This window comes from Centropristis striata, chromosome 14, assembly GCF_030273125.1.
Source record: "Centropristis striata isolate RG_2023a ecotype Rhode Island chromosome 14, C.striata_1.0, whole genome shotgun sequence".
Lineage (NCBI taxonomy): Eukaryota > Metazoa > Chordata > Actinopteri > Perciformes > Serranidae > Centropristis > Centropristis striata.
In genome coordinates this window covers 2,555,037-2,573,079 of record NC_081530.1, presented here as the reverse complement: position 1 = coordinate 2,573,079, position 18,043 = coordinate 2,555,037, and the positions used below count along the sequence as shown (strand labels likewise).

General features: G+C 40.8%; 2 protein-coding genes across 2 annotated transcripts; both read left to right on the top strand.

Annotated features, from left to right (window-relative positions):
- Positions 1-115: 115 nt before the first annotated feature.
- On the top strand, positions 116-7,062 carry LOC131985133 (coagulation factor XI-like). Its single transcript, XM_059350179.1, has 9 exons — positions 116-274; positions 367-523; positions 2,276-2,385; positions 2,463-2,628; positions 2,818-2,936; positions 3,016-3,148; positions 3,375-3,481; positions 6,543-6,702; positions 6,856-7,062. The coding sequence occupies exons 1-9, from the start codon at positions 214-216 to the stop codon at positions 6,956-6,958; spliced, it is 1,116 nt and encodes a 371-aa protein (XP_059206162.1). The 5' UTR covers positions 116-213; the 3' UTR covers positions 6,959-7,062.
- Positions 7,063-7,125: 63 nt separating this feature from the next.
- Positions 7,126-13,298, top strand: LOC131985125 (uncharacterized). The gene is made up of 8 exons (XM_059350172.1): positions 7,126-7,651; positions 7,951-8,467; positions 8,575-9,106; positions 9,234-9,339; positions 9,464-9,702; positions 9,813-9,971; positions 10,082-10,730; positions 12,400-13,298. The coding sequence occupies exons 1-7, from the start codon at positions 7,595-7,597 to the stop codon at positions 10,206-10,208; spliced, it is 1,737 nt and encodes a 578-aa protein (XP_059206155.1). The 5' UTR covers positions 7,126-7,594; the 3' UTR covers positions 10,209-10,730; positions 12,400-13,298.
- The last annotated feature ends 4,745 nt before the right edge of the window (positions 13,299-18,043 follow it).

The following is an 18,043-nucleotide window of genomic DNA, read 5'->3' as shown; positions in this document are numbered from 1 at the left end:
GGGTGAGCAGAACAAATGTAAACAGAACGCTGTTCCAAAGTCCAAATATTGATTTTAACCCGGACTTTGAAACAGCCAATAGTTCTGATCTGCCTTTAAAACTCAATGGGCTTCTAAATTGTGAGTATTCTTTGACCAACCGTGCAGTTACAGAACCAGCTCTTTAACTGCAGTTGTGTTTCAAGGATCTTCATTGGCTTCAAAACCAAGAAGATGGGAACTCATCTGGTTCTGGTGGTTCTGCTGTCCATCTGCAGCCTCTCCTTTAGTCAAGGTAATACATCCATTATATATTGGTGTTTCACCACTTAGATGTTTCTATTTGTAGATGTAAATGTATGTTTGGGGGGTTTCTTATTTTTTCAGAATGTATTCGACAGCTTCAGGAGAATGTGGATTTCCCAGGAACAGACATTAAATTTATCTACGCTGCTGATGTTGAACACTGTCAGCAGCTTTGCACCCAGCACCCCTCCTGTCTCTTCTTTACCTTTCTTCGGGCTGACTGGAGCAGAGACAACAGGTACAAAACAAGCAATACACGTAATTAGTAGTAATTAGTAAGTAATTAGGTAATAATAATAATAATAATACATTTTATTTGTAAAGCACTTTTCATACAGAAATCTCAAAGTGCTACAGAAACCAGAAACAAGAAAGAGAAAACTCATTAAAATCAGCAGTAGATAAAAAAAAAAAAGACACGGGTAATAAAGTTCATTATGCAGAGACAATAAAAACATCTAGGGACAACCTAAAAATGCCTCCCTGAACAGAAAAGTTTTAAGCCCTTTTTTAAAGGTGTCCACAGACTGGGGTTTACGTAGATGTTCAGGGAGGGAGGTCCAGATGTGGGGAGCGGCGGAGCAGAAGGCTCGGTCTCCCATGGTGCGGAGTCGTGTGCGGGGCTGATGGAGGAGGTTTATGCTTTGGGAGCGGAGGTGGATGAGTGAGGGGTGAGGAGGTCTTTGAGGTATTGTGGGGCTATGGGCCCCTATGTCCCTATGTCCCAACCAAGTTGACGCACCCCCGATCCCCCACACCTTAAAAAAAACCAAAATGCAATAAGCTTTTTTATAGCCATATTAAAGGCGGCATGTTTAATCATGCTCAAATGACCAGAACATACATGTAATTAGATAATCACCATCACAACAATGAGCTCTCGTATTTGAATTAATCTGAAACACAGTTTCAATATGTTAATGTATAATGTATAAAGTTATGCGCAAGCTTCCACTTTTAAGAGCAAAGAGGATGATGACAGGCTCAGGATCAGAGGCAGAAAGCAGATCAGTTGGGGAAAAAAGTTTATAAGTATTTTGAGCCACATTGAACAAAAAATGCAGCAATTTTAAATGAGCGTGGAGCTAACAAACACAACCCCGTCATCATAACACAGGTTGGAAAAATGGAAGACGCTTTATTTTGAGATGAAGTGCATTTTGAATAGCCTGCATTTATTTATTAATTACTATTACAGTTTTTGATTTTACATTTTATAAAGGAAATGTTTATTTACACTTCTTTATTGTGTAGGGGAAAAAATTTAATTGTGTAATTATCAGACCGCCATTACATTTTTCATCTCGCGCACCCACTAGCAGCAGCTGTTGCACCCCCAGGGGTCCACGCACCACACTTTGGGAATCCCTGCTGTAGATGCAGAGGTGGGTGATGAGGGCGATTTTGTATTTAATTCTTGAGGTTATGGGAAGCCAGTGTAGGTTCTGTAGAATGGGGGTGATGTGGTCGTGTTTGCAGGTTTTCATCAGAGTTCTGAAGCAGCACAGTTCTGAATGAATCGCAGTTTCTGGAGGTGTTTGTTGGGTAATCCGATGAGCAGGCTGTTGCAGTAATCAAGCCTAGAGGAGATTAGGGCGTGGACGAGTTTTTCTGCATCAGGGAAAGTGAGGAAGGGGCGGAGTTTAGAGATGTTCTTTATATGGAAAAAGCAGGTTTTGTACAGTAGAAGGTAATATTTATCTTCCTATGAAGAGTGATAATTATTCATAAAAAAGGGCAGTGGAAGTACATTTTGATTAGAAAAAAATAGAAAGCTTGGCCCAATATCACAAAAATGTATTAATTTTAACTGAAACTGGCTGCAAAATGCAAATGGGAAAAAGTGTATGTGCAGTGTATAATCTGAAGTCTTTCCCACCATCAAATGTCATCTATATTTAGCTAATTTACTTAGGCTACTAATATATTTGTGTCATTATTTTTACTTAGCATTAAACACACACACAAAACAGAAATACCCTCTCTGCAGGGTCTTCTACTGCTACCTGAAGAAGACCGACTCTGGAAAGCCCAACGTTCAGACTTCTGTGCTGGGTGTCACCTCTGGATATTCTCTCAAATCCTGCAACCCAGAAGCAGGTATGCACATAGTCATTTTAAATAAGCTACTTGGTGGTTTATGGTGAAAGTGTGTTTTACTTCTACCTGTCTCCTAGATCCTTGTCTGTCTAAGGTGTACCAGAACGTGGACTTCTTTGGGGCCGACTACCGAACCTTCTTCACAGCAGACTATGAGGAGTGTCAGAGAGCCTGCACACATGACCCTTCCTGTCAGTTCTTTACCTTTGTCAATGGAGTCTTCTCTACACCAGAGAAGATCAGGTAAACCTGGATCACATATTGTGACACAGTGTTTACCACGTTTAAAACTGCAATTGTTTTAAAACTTTAAATACATTGTTATGAGATATCATACAGGTTTTATTAATTCTACCAATGAGAATGAAGACTCTTTTTACATGTCACAGGCTCCACAATTCTCTAATTATGTTATTTCTTGTCCTTTTCTAGGTACAAGTGCCACCTTAAATTTAGCTGGTCTGTACCAAGGACTGATATTGTAGTAAAAAAGGCTGGTGTAACATCTGGATTCTCCCACAACACAGCCTTATCTCAAGTGTCTAAAGCAGGTACACCAACAATCATACCAAAAGCATAAGGAAACAGTTTTATCTCTTATTTATTATTGTATTATCTGTGTCTGTACAGCATGTGAGGGTAAAGTTTTTCCAAGCATTGACATCCCAGGAAGTGACATCGAGAATTTTCCTGCTGCCTCTCCTGAACACTGTCAGGCCCTGTGCTCTGCTCATCATTCCTGCACCTTCTTCACTTATTCCAGGTAGTGCTTTCTCGGACTGAAACTTACCTTTTATTTAACATTTTTCTCTTTCGTGTCCAATAAGACAATACAGTGTATAATTAGAACGTGCTAATTTATATTAGCTTCTTGTAGCAACTTATCTGACAATTTCTTAACAGTCCTGCTTTGACTAAGTATTTGGTTTGTCCTTTCTTGTTTAAAAGCTTAATTTTTCCCCCTTTCTTTCTTTCTTTCTTTCTAATAGTAATGGCAACAAGTGTTACCTGAAGGACAACAAAAATGAAATGGTGATGGTAGCCAAACAAGGAGCCACATCTGGTTTACCAGCACGCTTCTGTCAGCTGGATAACAGTATGTATCACTAAACAACACTAGAACTTTGAGTGAACCGCCTTACTCAATGACTTAATGTTGTACATACATCACAACAACACATATTTTTGTATGCCAACCAAATTTAACATTGCACTGCTTACCTCGATGAAATGACGATTTTTTCCACATATTTTTAATTAATACAGAAATGTAGTTCTTTGGCAAATAAAAGTTTTTGATAAAAGTAAAAACATAATGCTATAATCAAAGTACACCAATGCTGCATAACTTCAGCGTCACATTGGGCTGGGTAATATATTATATAAATCCTGTGATTCTGGAGTCTGGATATCGTAATAGGGCATTTTCCTGCTTGCATAAGTGTAAATTGATGTATGATTCACCCTTACTGGGGATTTCCACCGGTGGCGTTACAGCCGCGGCACGGCTCCACCGCGGTTTTGCTGCCTCTTCTGCCCGCCGTCAATTCACACAGGGCGCGTTACAGCTTAGCGAGCCGGTCGTATACACGCGAGATCCTGTGATAAACTCTAAACTCTATTTATACAGTCTATGGATAAACTGTGTGTATAAAGTAAACAACAACAACAACAACAACAACAACAACCAACAGCTTACTTTGCTTCTCTGACGTGAAAGATCTGTTGATCTGACCATCTATCCTTATAAAAACAATGTGTTATGTCATAAATGATTGTATGATGTTCCACTTCAACAATCAGTCTCTTGTCGTCCGTGTCGCCGATCCTCTGAGACCCTTTGATTGATTGATTGATTGATTGATTGCTGATCTGGTGCCCCGGTCATAACATAATGTTGATGTGAAGTAGTTTTAGGCTGCATGAACTGCATATTGTGTTTTATTTTGAAAGGGGGCGGAAGTGTTTTACGTTGATTCTGAGTCAGACTTCCTGTCTGGTGCGATCTGCTCTGTTGTGATTTACGCGGTTTGGCAGTCCTACCTAATGCTCGCGGAGAGCTGCGGCTGAGACGCTGCTGTAACGTTCCGCAGCGCGCCCGGTGGAAACGCTCTCATTGATTAGAGTGTTACCTATTTGCAACGCCGACCGCGGCGCTGACGTTACGCGGCTGTAACGCGCCCGGTGGAAATCAGGCTTCACCTTCACTTTATGGTTATTCTTTTTATTAAAAAGTGTATTTTTCATATCCGATGTAGTATGGCTTTCAATTCTGACGGCCAAATTCACAAAAAATGGTTGAATGTGCATCACTTGCAACTAGGGCTGCAACGATTCGTCGACGTTGTCGACAAAAATCGATAATAGAAATAGTCGACAATGAATTCCATTGTCGACTATTGTCGCCAGACGTGTTTTTCCAACAGAGTGAGGCATCTCACTTCATTACAATCTCTACCGAGCGCGAGCGGTAATGTACACAGAAATGACGGTGTCCAACACAGCTACACGTACCAAAACTTAGAAAGTTTGGGAGCATTTTAGCCTGGATACGGCCAATAAAAAAATGACTTGCAAGGTTTGCAAAGCAGACCTGCGTATCACGGCGGCACCTCGGCGATGCACGAGCATTTAAATAGAAAGCACGTCGGGCGAGCTTTAACGTTATGTCTGACGAACGTATTTTAAATTAAATGCATGCAGTCTGAAGCAGAAAGCCAGCATGGAGCCTTTCTGCAGATGTGCAGCAGCAACAGGCTCCTCACTGAGTCAGTACTGGTGCTGGTCTGTGATATGAGGTTCCAACAGGTGAGCCCAGTTCAACCCAGACTACATCCAGAACCCAGAACCAGTTCCACCCACTTGATGGAGCAGAAATACAGTTTTATAAAACACATTTTCCTGTCCAGAAAAAATGGACAGAGGTTTATTTATTTTTTTGTATGAATCAGCAGCTGAATTGTTGAATAAAAGATGCATTTTTCATTTAAGTACCCATCTTTCTTTTGTTTATTATCATTTGCCACATATTTAAAGCAACTTCATGCTAAATTTAAGAAAAAATTAATAATTATCCGATTAGTCGACTAATCGTTTCAATAGTCGGTGACTAGTCGACTATTAAAATAGTCGTTAGTTGCAGCCCTACTTGCAACTGCTATCTGCCCCGTCATAAGGACCTAGTCACTAAAGGTAATGCATTAATTACAACACAGCCCAAACAAGGTCAGAACATTTTGAAGCTGAGCTCAATTCGACCCCTTTTTACGCATGATTGCAATTTTCCAAATGGCAGAGTATCATTGTGCTCGAGGTTAAAGATTGTTGTTGTGATGGGTGAAGCGCTAAATACCTCCAAATTGGACGTGTACTTGGCTGGGCTTGTGCTGTTATTGTTTTAATAGATTGGACTTGGCTCATTTAACCACAAGATAAGAGTGTCTTCAGAGAGACACATACTGTGTATCAATGCACAAGGCACAAAACCGGGTGTCTGTTGAATATTTCAGTCTCCAGAGTCAGACCAACCGATCGGTCAAGTCCTAATATTAATTAATGAATTTATAAATATATGCACACTCCGTCCACTTTCACACAGTGATCGTATGTGAGCAGCTGTGGACATCACAATGGTCTGACTGAGACAGACATCTATTAGTTTATTAACCTTATTAATTTCTCATGTGTTTCAAAAAATGACTTCGAGAGCAACTGAGAGGAGAGTCCTACCAATGAATCCCAAAATAAAGGAGTTTGAGCCACCCGATATTCGTCCTCATAAATGCGATTCGTTTACAACCACCTCTCTGAAGACGCTAATAATTTCACTCTATCTGCGTGAATAGGATTTTTTTTGCAATGAGGCCTAGGCCATTTGTCTAGATAGGGGATGATTTTGCTGCAAATGTTTGCATATTACCTTGTTTAAAAACATGCAAATAGATCCAGAGCACCAAGATGCAATTTGCTTGGTAGCGCTGTTAGGGGTACAACTCTGGTGCTTTAAGGGAGTCTTGAGTCTCGTAACTGATGAGACTAAATATTTTCATAATGTAAACAATTAAAATAAAGCACTGTGCTTTATCCTTTCAGTTTATTAGTGAAGTCTTTCTGTGTTTTATCCAGCAGCAGTCTAACTCTGCCCTCTCTGCCAACAGACTGGGTTAAGGTCCCTCAAGTTGGAGTTGATTTCAAAGGTTCTGATATCCGCTTTGAGCTGATGGATGATGCAGACACATGTCAGAGGACCTGTTCTCAGGATCCTAACTGCCAGTTCTACACCTATGTCAGTAATAGCTTCCCTGACAGCACTAACCGGTACAGTATATCTTTAATGCATAAATGCATATTGGCAATACCTTGATCATATGACATTTAACTTTATTATCAGTCAGACAACATGAGCTCAAAATAATAATGTGGTGGCAGTAATTATGGAGCATGATTGTTGTTATTTATTTTGTGTTCTAGGCGCCGCTGCTATCTGAAGCGTGTCATCACCATGCCTAATCCTCCTAAAGTTACCAAACTGGCCAATGTTGTATCAGGGTTCCACCTGAGGAACTGTGTGTAGACTGTTACACACACACACACACACACACAAACAGGTGTTGTTTTTTAAATAAAAGGTCTCCAATGTGCTCTGAACGAGCTCAGCTGGAGATAACCTTTAAGGGACTGGTGAATTATTATTGCACGTCATCTAAATCAGGTTTACAGGTCACATTATGAACAGATTACTACAGTATTAACAGATGGATGTGGGGGTCATATAGGGTGGGGAGAGTGTCAGTTTATATCTTGGGGTGAGAATGTGTTTGGACCTGGATTTGTCAAGTCCCTGAATATGAATGATGGTCTAAAAGGCACAGAGCCCTCACAGGGCAGCACAGGGCAGCACACAGCAGTTTTGGACAAAGTGTTTTTCAATAAAGTTTATTTCCCTTAATCAATTATTGTTATGTTGAGGCATTTGTTACAACAACAATGTTTTAAAATCTCCTTTTTGCAAAAACAAAAAAAAGAATTCTAAGAATTCCTTGAATATCTAATTAACATATTACAGAATGTTGATGATGTCATGGTTCTACAGTGGAATCACTTAGAACTTGGTTGTGTGTAGACTGGACACTTCACATTCAGTCAGACACTCATCGAACCGGTTTGGTTGAACAATTTGTGACAAGTCAGTTGTACATTTTGGACAGTCATGGCTTTTCATGAAACTATGAACACCTTGATACAGCGGTGGAAGAACAGAAGTGATGTAAGTAACCAACTCTTATTAAGCTTCTGTTGGAAAATTAAGAAAGTCTTAAACATTAATTTTTTTATTAATTTTGTGCTTCATGCATATTGATGTAGTCAATTAAAAAAATAGCAAATGTCCTTACCTTACTGTGCAAAGTAACAAAGTGTTGTTTAGTATAATATAATATGGCATGGTATAGTATAGTAATACATTTTATGTTAAATGTACACTATATTATAATATCCAACTGTAATATCAATAGCTGATTTAACCATCTAATTCTATACAACTGACTAATTTATCTTTGTTTACAGGAACCAGCAAGCCCCAGTGGAGACAGTGGCTCCAGGACTCAGTCCAGGATCCTGGACATTGAGAGAGCTGAAAGGGCTGAGAGGGCTGCACTCATTCACCGTGCAGAGAGGCTGTGTTGGTCCCAGAAAGCCCACAGCGATGCTGTTCTGGAGAGACTGGGATTCTCCGTCCAGCGGGACACCCTCTCCTCACCTGAGCCCCCAGCTTCTCCCAGAAGAAGCTGTGAATCCTCGATGTGGGGAAGGAGGATCAGGCCCTTCACAGAGGAGAAACTTCCAGAAGAGCACCCCTTCTTTGAGAAGAAGCTGTATCTGGGCAGTCAGATGGCAATGGTTGCCTGTCAGGCGGCAAAGCTGGCCAAAAGCAGGAGCCCAAGTCCAGACTCCTCCATCGGTTCAGCCGACACTCCAACTGAGCTGAGATCGATTCCATTCTTAGGCAGTTTCACCCCAACTCCTCCTCCAACCAGGAGACGGTCCCGCCTTCCAGTGATGACTCTACAGCTTGGTAGAGCAGGTATGTTCTTACTGCTGGGTGACTATGACTTTGAATATCATTTGAAATATGTGATTCAAAATGTGAATTTGAGTAACCGTGAGTATTTTTGTTGTTTATTTGAACAGGTAAGGAAGTGGATGGATGCAGGCTCCAAACAGCGAAACCTGTGAACCTGGTGGAAGGAATTGATTCCACAATGGAGAAGATCAGGCTCATGCAGCATCCTTCACCAAAACCACCAGCAGCCCCCAGAAGGACCCCAGCGGTGGCACGAAAGGTTCACGCACCATCATCTGCCCTACCAAAGAGACAGGAATATCATCAGGAGACCCCAGTGAGACCCAAGGTTCCAGTGCCTCCATCAAAACCTGCCCCACCCAAAAGACAGGAATTTCATCAGGAGACCCCAGTGAGACCCAAGGTTCCTGTGCCTCCATCAAAACCTGCCCCACCCAAAAGACAGGAATTTTATCAGGAGACCCCAGTGAGACCCAAGGTTCCTGTGCCTCCATCAAAACCTGCCCTGGTCAACAAAAAAGGACCTCGCCGTGGCACAAACCTCCGCACCAAAAAGCCAGTTGTGGTTGACATCCGGCCTTTGGCGAACCCATCAGAGGGCTTGTCCGTCTGCTTCAAGCAGCTGGAATCAGAAGACTGGTAAGAGACATCAACACTACAGAAGCTTAGAGATAGACTTAAAAACAGCTTAGCGAGCTGGGACACAGCAATTTGTTTTTCTTAAAGCAGTGATTAACAATTAAATCATTTTGTCATCTAAACACAGGGAGGAGAAAATGAAAGGCTTGAAAACTGTTCGAGCTCTGGCGCGACACCATTCAGCACTACTACAGACCAAACTCCATGAAATCTGTTTGGTCCTTGAAGAACAGGTAAAGTACACTTGTTTATTTTTATATCTGTGTTGGATGTAGTTTTAATTTGTCTACAGGTTCATGTGCACGACCCTGTACTGTACACAGAAGTATTAACTGATTCTTCTTATTAACTATCTAGGTGAATAATCTGCGTTCTGCTGTGGCTGTTGCTGCAATGGACGCCGTAGGAGAGCTCCATGTCCAATTAGGGAAAGCCATGGACCCCCACGCAGAGAGGACAGGCCGCGCCCTGCTGCTGAAGTTGGCAACAACAACCAACACCTTCATTCACCAGCAAGCTAACCTGGCCCTGGATTCACTGGTGGAAGGCTGCAGCCCTGGAAGGATTATCACCTTTCTTGTCAACGCCGGGCTAAAGTAAGAGGAGATGATCTGATTCAAATTTAGTAGGAAGTGTAGTAGAATAAGCTTTTAGACTAAATTAAATTAAACATTGTCCACATTCTTCTGTTTTTGTCCTTCCTCAGTCATCGTTGTGCTGCAGTAAGGGCCAGCACTGCACAGCACCTGCACCAGCTGGCAGACATCATGGGAGTGGACCAGACATTGGCGGCAGGAAAGGTCTTTGCAAAACGCTACCTGACTGCTGTCAGTAAGATGGCAGTGGATGCTGCACCAGATGTCAGGTGGGTTACCAAGTCTAGCACGATCTTATGCTTTCTTTGTTCAATCTCCAAATAATATGACCTTCTCGTCATTGTTCTTGTACGCTAAATGTGACTTTATTTCTGCACAGGCACCATGGACAGGCGATGCTTCAAGGACTCGTCCACCAGAAGGATTTCATCGCACTGTATGATAAGGTCGTCCCAACGGCAGACAGGCGGCCCTTGCAGAAAATCTTGCAGAAGATGAGGCAGTAGAGGCAGTGGACCTGGGCTTGGGGTTTGCATGTTCTCCCCCAATGCCAGTCAGGGTTCTCTTTGGCATTCCCAAAGACATGCATATTAGGTTTATTCAGGTAAGTTATTAGGTTATTAGACTGGTGACTTGTCCAGGGTAGATTCTGGACTAGTCACCAGTCTATCTTGAGGCTGGCATAGAGGTGCAGGGGTTAGCTCTGTTAGCTCACAGGAAGAGGGTTTTGGGTTAGAACTTGAGGATATACTGGGCCTTCCTGTGTAGATTTTGTATGTTCTCCCCATGCCAGTGTGGGTTTTCACCAGGTGCTCCGGTTTCCTCCCACAATATTAACAATGTTAATAATTTCATTAAAAAAAATGTTCTCCCCATGTCAGTCAGGTTTTAATTTAGGTGCTCCGGTTCCTACGGTGGCCCTGAAGTGCAAACAACACCAGCAATTCACACAATGCACCAGCATTTCACCACAACGCGCCAGCATTTCACTACAACGCGCCAGCAATTCATCAAAAAGCAAAGGGTAGGTACATATTGGACATATATAGGGGCGGCTGGTTTTACTATGGAGAAGCGAATGACGGCAGGAACCAATGACGGCAGGAACCAATCAGGAGGAGGATCAGTGTCCAATATGTACCTACCCTTTCCGTTTTGATGAATTGCTGGTGTGTTGTGGTTAAATGCTGGCGCGTTGTGGTGAAATGCTGGTGCGTTGTGGTCAATTGCTGGCGTGTTCGTCGCGCCGAAAATGTATTTGTTGTGTCGGCGAAATTCACAATACAATGCCCTTGTATATTCATTCATTCATTCATTATCCTTCTCCGCTTATCCGGACTCGGGCCGCGGGGGGCTGGAGCTGATCCCAGCTGACGTTGGGTGAGAAGCGGGTCCACCCTGAGCAGGAGCCGCTGAACTGGCGACCCTCTTGCTGTGAGGCAAGATTGCTAACCACCGTGTAGCCCAGTAAATATTACATTATATTAAAAAATAATCTGTTTCCAATTAATAATTCCAGTCTAATACCGGAGGACCTCGGGTATCTTCTCACTCACAAACTTACAGAACGTGTCACTGTGGAATATCAGAATAAAATGCCCTTTGATATTTACTGTACAGTAATTATCGAAGCGCATTTTATTCTGAATTTATCCTTCATGTCAGCTCACTCTGAACAGGCTCAATGAATTTACCATAAATATTACAATACGGGCGCACTACATATATATATAGGGGCGGCTGGTTTGACTATGGAGAAGCGAATGATAGCAGAAACCAATCAGGAGGAGGATCAGTGTCCAATATGTACCTACCCTTTCCGTTTTTATGAATTGCTGGCGCGTTGTGTGAATTGCTGGCGCGTTGTGGTGAAATGCTGGCACATTGTGGTCAATTGCTGGCGTGTTGGGTGAATTGCTGGTGTTGTTTGCACTTCAGGGCCACCGTAGTCCAGGTTAGATTCTGGACAAGTCATCAGAGTATCTTGAGGCTGGCATAGAGGTGCAGGGGTTAGCTCTGTTAGCTCACAGGAAGAGGGCTTTGGGTCAGAACTTGGGGACATACTGGACCTTCCTGTGTGGAGTTTGTAAGTTCTCCCTTTGCCAGTGTGGGTTTTCACCGGGTGCTCCGGTTTCCTCCCACAATATTAACAATGTTAATATTTGGATTAAAAAAAAAAGTTTTTCCCATGTCAGTCAGGTTCTTCTTCAGGTGCTCCCGTTCCCTTTGAAAATCCCAAAGACATGCAGATTAGGTTAATTGGTCACTCTAAATTGCCCCTAGTTGAAATAGCTTTAAGTCTATTTGGTCAGTCTGTAATAGACTGGTGACTCGTCCAGAATTACACTGGACAAGTCACCAGTCTATCACAGGACAAGATCTTGAGGCTGGCATAGAGGTGCAGGGGTTAGCTCTGTTAGCTCACAGGAAGAGGGTTTTGGGTTAGAACTTGGGGACATACTGGGCCTTCCTGTGTAGATTTTGTATGTTCTCCTATCCCAGTGTGGGTTTTCACCGGGTGCTCCGGTTTCCTCCCACAACATTAACAATGTTAATAATTTAATTTAAAAAAAATGTTCTCCCCATGTCAGTCAGGTTTTAATTTAGGTGCTCCGGTTCCTACGGTGGCCCTGAAGTGCAAACAACACCAGCAATTCTCCACAACGCGCCAGCAATTCATCAAAACGGAAAGGGTAGGTACATATTGGACACTGATCCTCCTCCTGATTGGTCCCTGCCGTCATTCGCTTCTCCATAGTAAAACCAGCCGCCCCTATATATATATGTAGTGCGCCCGTATTGTGATATTTATGGTGAATTCATTGAGCCTGTTCAGAGTGAGCTGACATGAAGGATAAACACTTTACTGTCCAATATGTACCTACCCTTTCCGTTTTGATGAATTGCTGGCGCGTTGTGCGAATTGCTGGCGTGTTGTGGTGAAATGCTGGCACTTTGTGGTCAATTGCTGGCGTGTTGTGTGAATTGCTGGTGTTGTTTGCACTTCAGGGCCACCGTAGTCCAGGGTAGATTCTGGACAAGTCATCAGAGTATCTTGAGGCTGGCATAGAGGTGCAGGGGTTAGCTCTGTTAGCTCACAGGAAGAGGGTTTTGGGTCAGAACTTGGGGACATACTGGACCTTCCTGTGTGGAGTTTGTAAGTTCTCCCTTTGCCAGCGTGGGTTTTCACCGGGTGCTCCGGTTTCCTCCCACAATATTAACAATGTTAATATTTGGATTTTTAAAAAAAAGTTTTTCCCATGTCAGTCAGGTTCTTCTTCAGGTGCTCCCGTTCCCTTTGAAAATCCCAAAGACATGCAGATTAGGTTAATTGGTCACTCTAAATTGCCCCTAGATGAAATAGCTTTAAGTCTATTTGGTCAGTCTGTAATAGACTGGTGACTCGTCCAGAATTACACTGGACAAGTCACCAGTCTATCACAGGACAAGATCTTGAGGCTGGCTAGAGGTCCCAGGGTTTACACTAGGTGCTCCCGTTCCCTACGACATTCCCAAAGACATGCAGATTAGGTTTATTAGGTGAGGTAAATTATTAGGTTATTAGACTGGTGATTTGTCCAGGGTAGATTCTGGACTAGTCTTCAGTCTATCTTGAGGCTGGCATAGAGGTGCAGGGGTTAGCTCTGTTAGCTCACAGGAAGAGGGTTTTGGGTTAGAACTTGGGGACATACTGGGCCTTCCTGTGTAGAGTTTGTATGTTCCCCTATGCCAGGGTGGGTTTTCACCGGGTGCTCCGGTTTCCTCCCACAATATTAACAATGTTAATAATTTAACTTAACAAGTCTTCAGTCTATCTTCTGGCTGCTAGAGGTGCAGAGGTTAGCTCTGTTAGCTCACAGGAAGAGGGCTTTGGGTTAGGACCTTGTGTGGAGTTTGTACGTTCTCCCTATGCCAGTGTGGGTTTTCACCGGGTGCTCCGGTTTCCTCCCACAATTCCAAAGACATACATATTAGGTTAATAAATCTGTGATAAACAAATAATTGGACTCAAAAAAGTTATGTTTGTATGCATATATTATTTATCTTTGCTAAAAAATGTTTTGTCTTGATTGATGTTAAACATACTGTGCATTAGAAGTTAAATTCTTAACAGCTTTGAGGGGTTTGCTTTGTTGGTGTTCTCTGTTGCAGGGCAAAAAAAAAATGTCTTGGTTGATAGGAAGCGCTGTACCAACACAAAAGATTGTCATTCATCAAAAGCTGGATATTGTGAATTGTAAATTCACCATGAGGCCATTATGTATTAAAGGTACCTTTGGGTTTGTAGCATGTGAACACACACTGGTGCACTTGAGAGGACTGTGTGGATAGCTAGCTTATTCAGCCTTTTCAGCTAGCTGAACTTAAGCTAGCCTTACTTTGTATCTTTCTAAAAAAAAATAAGTATAATCAGCTAAAATGCTGTGCTTGTTATTGTTAAATTACTTTATGTGGTGTCACAGTACAGTATAGCATATTAATAATTAACATCACTTAAGTTGCAGCAACAGGTGTAGCTTTATTACAAAAAATGTTAGCTGTAAGTAGCTGTTAGTTTACTTATGAATCAGTTGCACAAGCTCTCCAACAACAGTTTTACATACTGTTGCATTTGAGCTGTATCGTATTTGATTCAGTCACAATAGTGTTTTGGTATTTTTCAACATGACCAGAGATTAACTTCTCAGTATCTACAGAATAATGGTCTAATATATCTAAAATATCTAATAATATCTAAATGATTAGACTTTAATTATTTCTAAAATAATAATAGGAAGTTACTATTGAAAACATAAAACCTCCCACCACTAGACTTCACTTTTCATAAAGTATAACTTTTTAATGTTATGTAACTCTACACAAAGGTACTGCTGAGGCTTAATTACAGTATTAACTACTGATATCAATGTACAGATGACTTGAAACTTTACCAGTGTAAAACACATGTTGCTTGTCTTTTCAGTGGAGGGAAACACAAGCAGGAAATGCAGACATGACTATTTTCTATTTATTTGATTAGATTTAAGTTTGAACTCTGGATGTGCAACCTGAGGACAATCACACATTTGTCCCAAAGCCACCCTTGAATTTTTTTTCTGTTTGCTAAGGTTCATTGTCCCTTGGAAGGTAAACACAAACTGATTTCATGGACATTTGATGCTGTCCACTGAGAGTTTATCAAAACAGTACTGAACACAGGACTCTGACTGTATTTATTAACCAGTAATGGGTTGTACAGTTGGTTGCTTTAGAAACAAACAAAAGTAAAATTAAAACCATCTGAATAAGTGAAAAGTGACTTTCATTAGACATTCTTACAAATACAGCAGCAATGTTTTGATGGTAAAAATAGCACATTGACACAATATATAATAAATATTCAAGTTAATGCTGACTTACATTCCAAACAATTACAATAATCTAAAACCTTTCTTTCAATATGCAAACTGATTGCCCACATGAACTGTGAAGCAGGGGCAATTAAAGGAGTCAACAGTGACACCTAGTGGCTCTATTCACACATGGCAGCTCAACACTTTATTAGCAACACTCAATTAACCAAAGTGTAGCCTTCATAACAGACTGTGACCATTTAGCTGGATAATTTAACAGTTTTTGCAACTCTTCCACAGTAAGTACCATAATAACTCAATATACAGTTTACTGTTAATAACAAAGACAGGGGGGAATTAAAATCCATCAAGTCATACGAAAATTTCAAAGTACCCCTCCACTGAAAAATGTATTTTTCTTAGGTTTATGTCCTCCAAAACAGCTATTCTCAACCTTGGGGTCGGGACCCCAAATGGGGTCGCGAGATGATTTCTGGGGGTCGCCAAATCATTTTGGAAGTCAGCTCTGTCTTCACTGTGTTAATGTGTTAATGGGTTAATGTGTGTTCATCTTTTTGGTCACTTAATGGGGGTTTTTTTAGTCATTTTGTGTCTTGTCTGGTCATTTTGTGGTCAATTTGTGTCTTTTTTGTGTCTTTTTTGGTCATTTTGTGTCTTTTTGGTCATTGTTTTTCTTTTTTTGGGTTATTTTGTTTCTTTTTTGGGTCATTTTTGGTCTTTTTTTTGGTCATTTTGTGTCTTTTTAGGTCATTTTGTGTCTTTTTTTTGTCAATTTGTGTCCTTTTTTGGTCGTTTTGTGTCTTTTTTTGGTGATTTTGTGTCTTTTTTGGTCATTTGTTTCCTTTTTTTGGTCATTTTGTTTCTTTTTTGGATGATCTGAACTGTGCATTTCAGATTCTGTTCAGTGAGTGGGGGTCACGGACAACATGTATGTTAAATTGGGGGTCGCGACTCAAAAAGGTTGAGAACTACTGCCCTAAAATATATGACCTCGACTAAACTGACTTGAATATGTGTGAAGTTTGTCACTTGAGAGGTGTTTTCACACATAGACTGTATAAAATAAAGGTTTTCACATACCTGTACAGATTGTTGAGATGTCTGTGCACTTCCCTAAAATCTGAGAATCAAGCGACACCTGGCCAACTAGATTAGGTACTTCAAGAAGCCTGTCTCTCTTCTTGGGAATTGGGAAAACCAGGTTAAATAAAAATATTTATCATAGCAGAGTGTTTTTACAAAAAAAAAATATTTATATATTATTTAAGAAATGGTTCAGTGGTGTAGTCGATTGTATCTGTTAAATTGGAAAATGTTAAGGATTGTTTCTGAGATGTAATATTATTTTGTGTAATTTAAGCCGGTTGCCGATTAAGTTAGAATAATTTTGTTTTCAGACACAATCCTCTGTTAATTGTGGTTTCATTTTTATTGTGATATTTTTGGAAGAGATTGATTAATAAAGTTGTGAGAAGATAAACACTTTATCTGTCAATAATAAATCACATTGCCACAATCATTTCATGGAAAGAGGTAAAAAATATTTTATTCCAACTTTATAAGGCAGCCGTGTATTTGGCCCCTGATGAAAACTTAAACTTTCACATTAAAATTGAATACATTTGTACATAAATAGACTATAGGTAATGTTACCGGCGCCAGAGCTAGGGGTCTCTGGTCCGCTATGGTGTAGCTATTCTCAACCTTGGGGGCGGGACCCCAGTTGGGGTCGCGAGATAATTTCTGGGGTTTGCCAAATCAATTTGGAAGTCAGCTCTGTCTCTATTGTGTTAAAGTATTCATGTGTTTTAGTCTTTTTGGTCATTTTGTGTCTTTTTTTGTCATTTTGCGTCTTTTTTTTTTTTCATTTTGTATCTTTTTTTGGTCATTTTGCGTCTTTTTTTGTCATTTTGTGTCTTTTTGGTCATTTTGTATCTTTTTTTGGTCATTTTGCGTCTTTTTTTGGTCATTTTGTGTCTTTTTTGGTCATTTTGTGTCTTTTTGTTGGTCATTTTGTGTCTTTTTTGGTCATTTATGTCTTTTTGGACATTTTGTGTCTTTTTTTGATCACTTTGTTCCTTTTTTTAGTCATTTTGTGTCTTATTTTGATCACTTTGTTCCTTTTTTTAGTCATTTTGTGTCTTTTTTTAGTCATTTTGTGTCTTTTTGTGGTCTTTTTGTTTCTTTTTTGGTGATCTGAACTGTGCATGTGAGATTGTGTTCAGTGAGTGGGGGTCGCATACAACATGCATGTTAAATTGTGGGTCGGGCTCAAAAAGGTTGAGAACTACTGCGCTACGGTGTAGCTAACAGTTACTCTCTGTGGATCCAAACACAAACATGAGAGTTGTTAGCTCATGCTACTGCTGCTCAGCAGGTTTATTCTCTGCACATGCGCTTAATATTCAAATTTCAGAATACACAACATTGTAAATACTGTACCAGTTACTTCCAGAAAAGTATTAATAAACAACAACTCTAACAGGCAATGTTTATGGTCGGAACTGCTCTCTCACACACGTACACACTCACTCTGGTTCGACCGACCTACCTGGACGGGAACGCCCAAATAATAAACTTAAAAGACGATAAAGTACATATTTCAACATTCTACCATGCTTAACTTCTCGTCGTGGCTTCACTGTATGTTGTTACATAGTTTAACCGAACAAAAATGTACAAAATAATAAATTTTACATACCTGTGGATCCAAACTCAAACACGAGAGCTATTAGCTCATGCTACTGCTGCTCAACAGGTTTATTCTCTGCACATTAAACTATTTGCCCGGACCCACTGGTTGTTAGAGCACCATCTACTGGCGCAAAGTGGTAATGCTTTTTGCAAAACTTCATAAAGATTCAAATAAAAGTTCAGATATTAAAATGAAAAAGAGGGGGTGTCTGTTAATGTGATAACTATATGTGGCTATTCCAGACCCACTACAGCAGCTGTTCTCAACCTTGGGGTCGGGACCCCAATTGGGG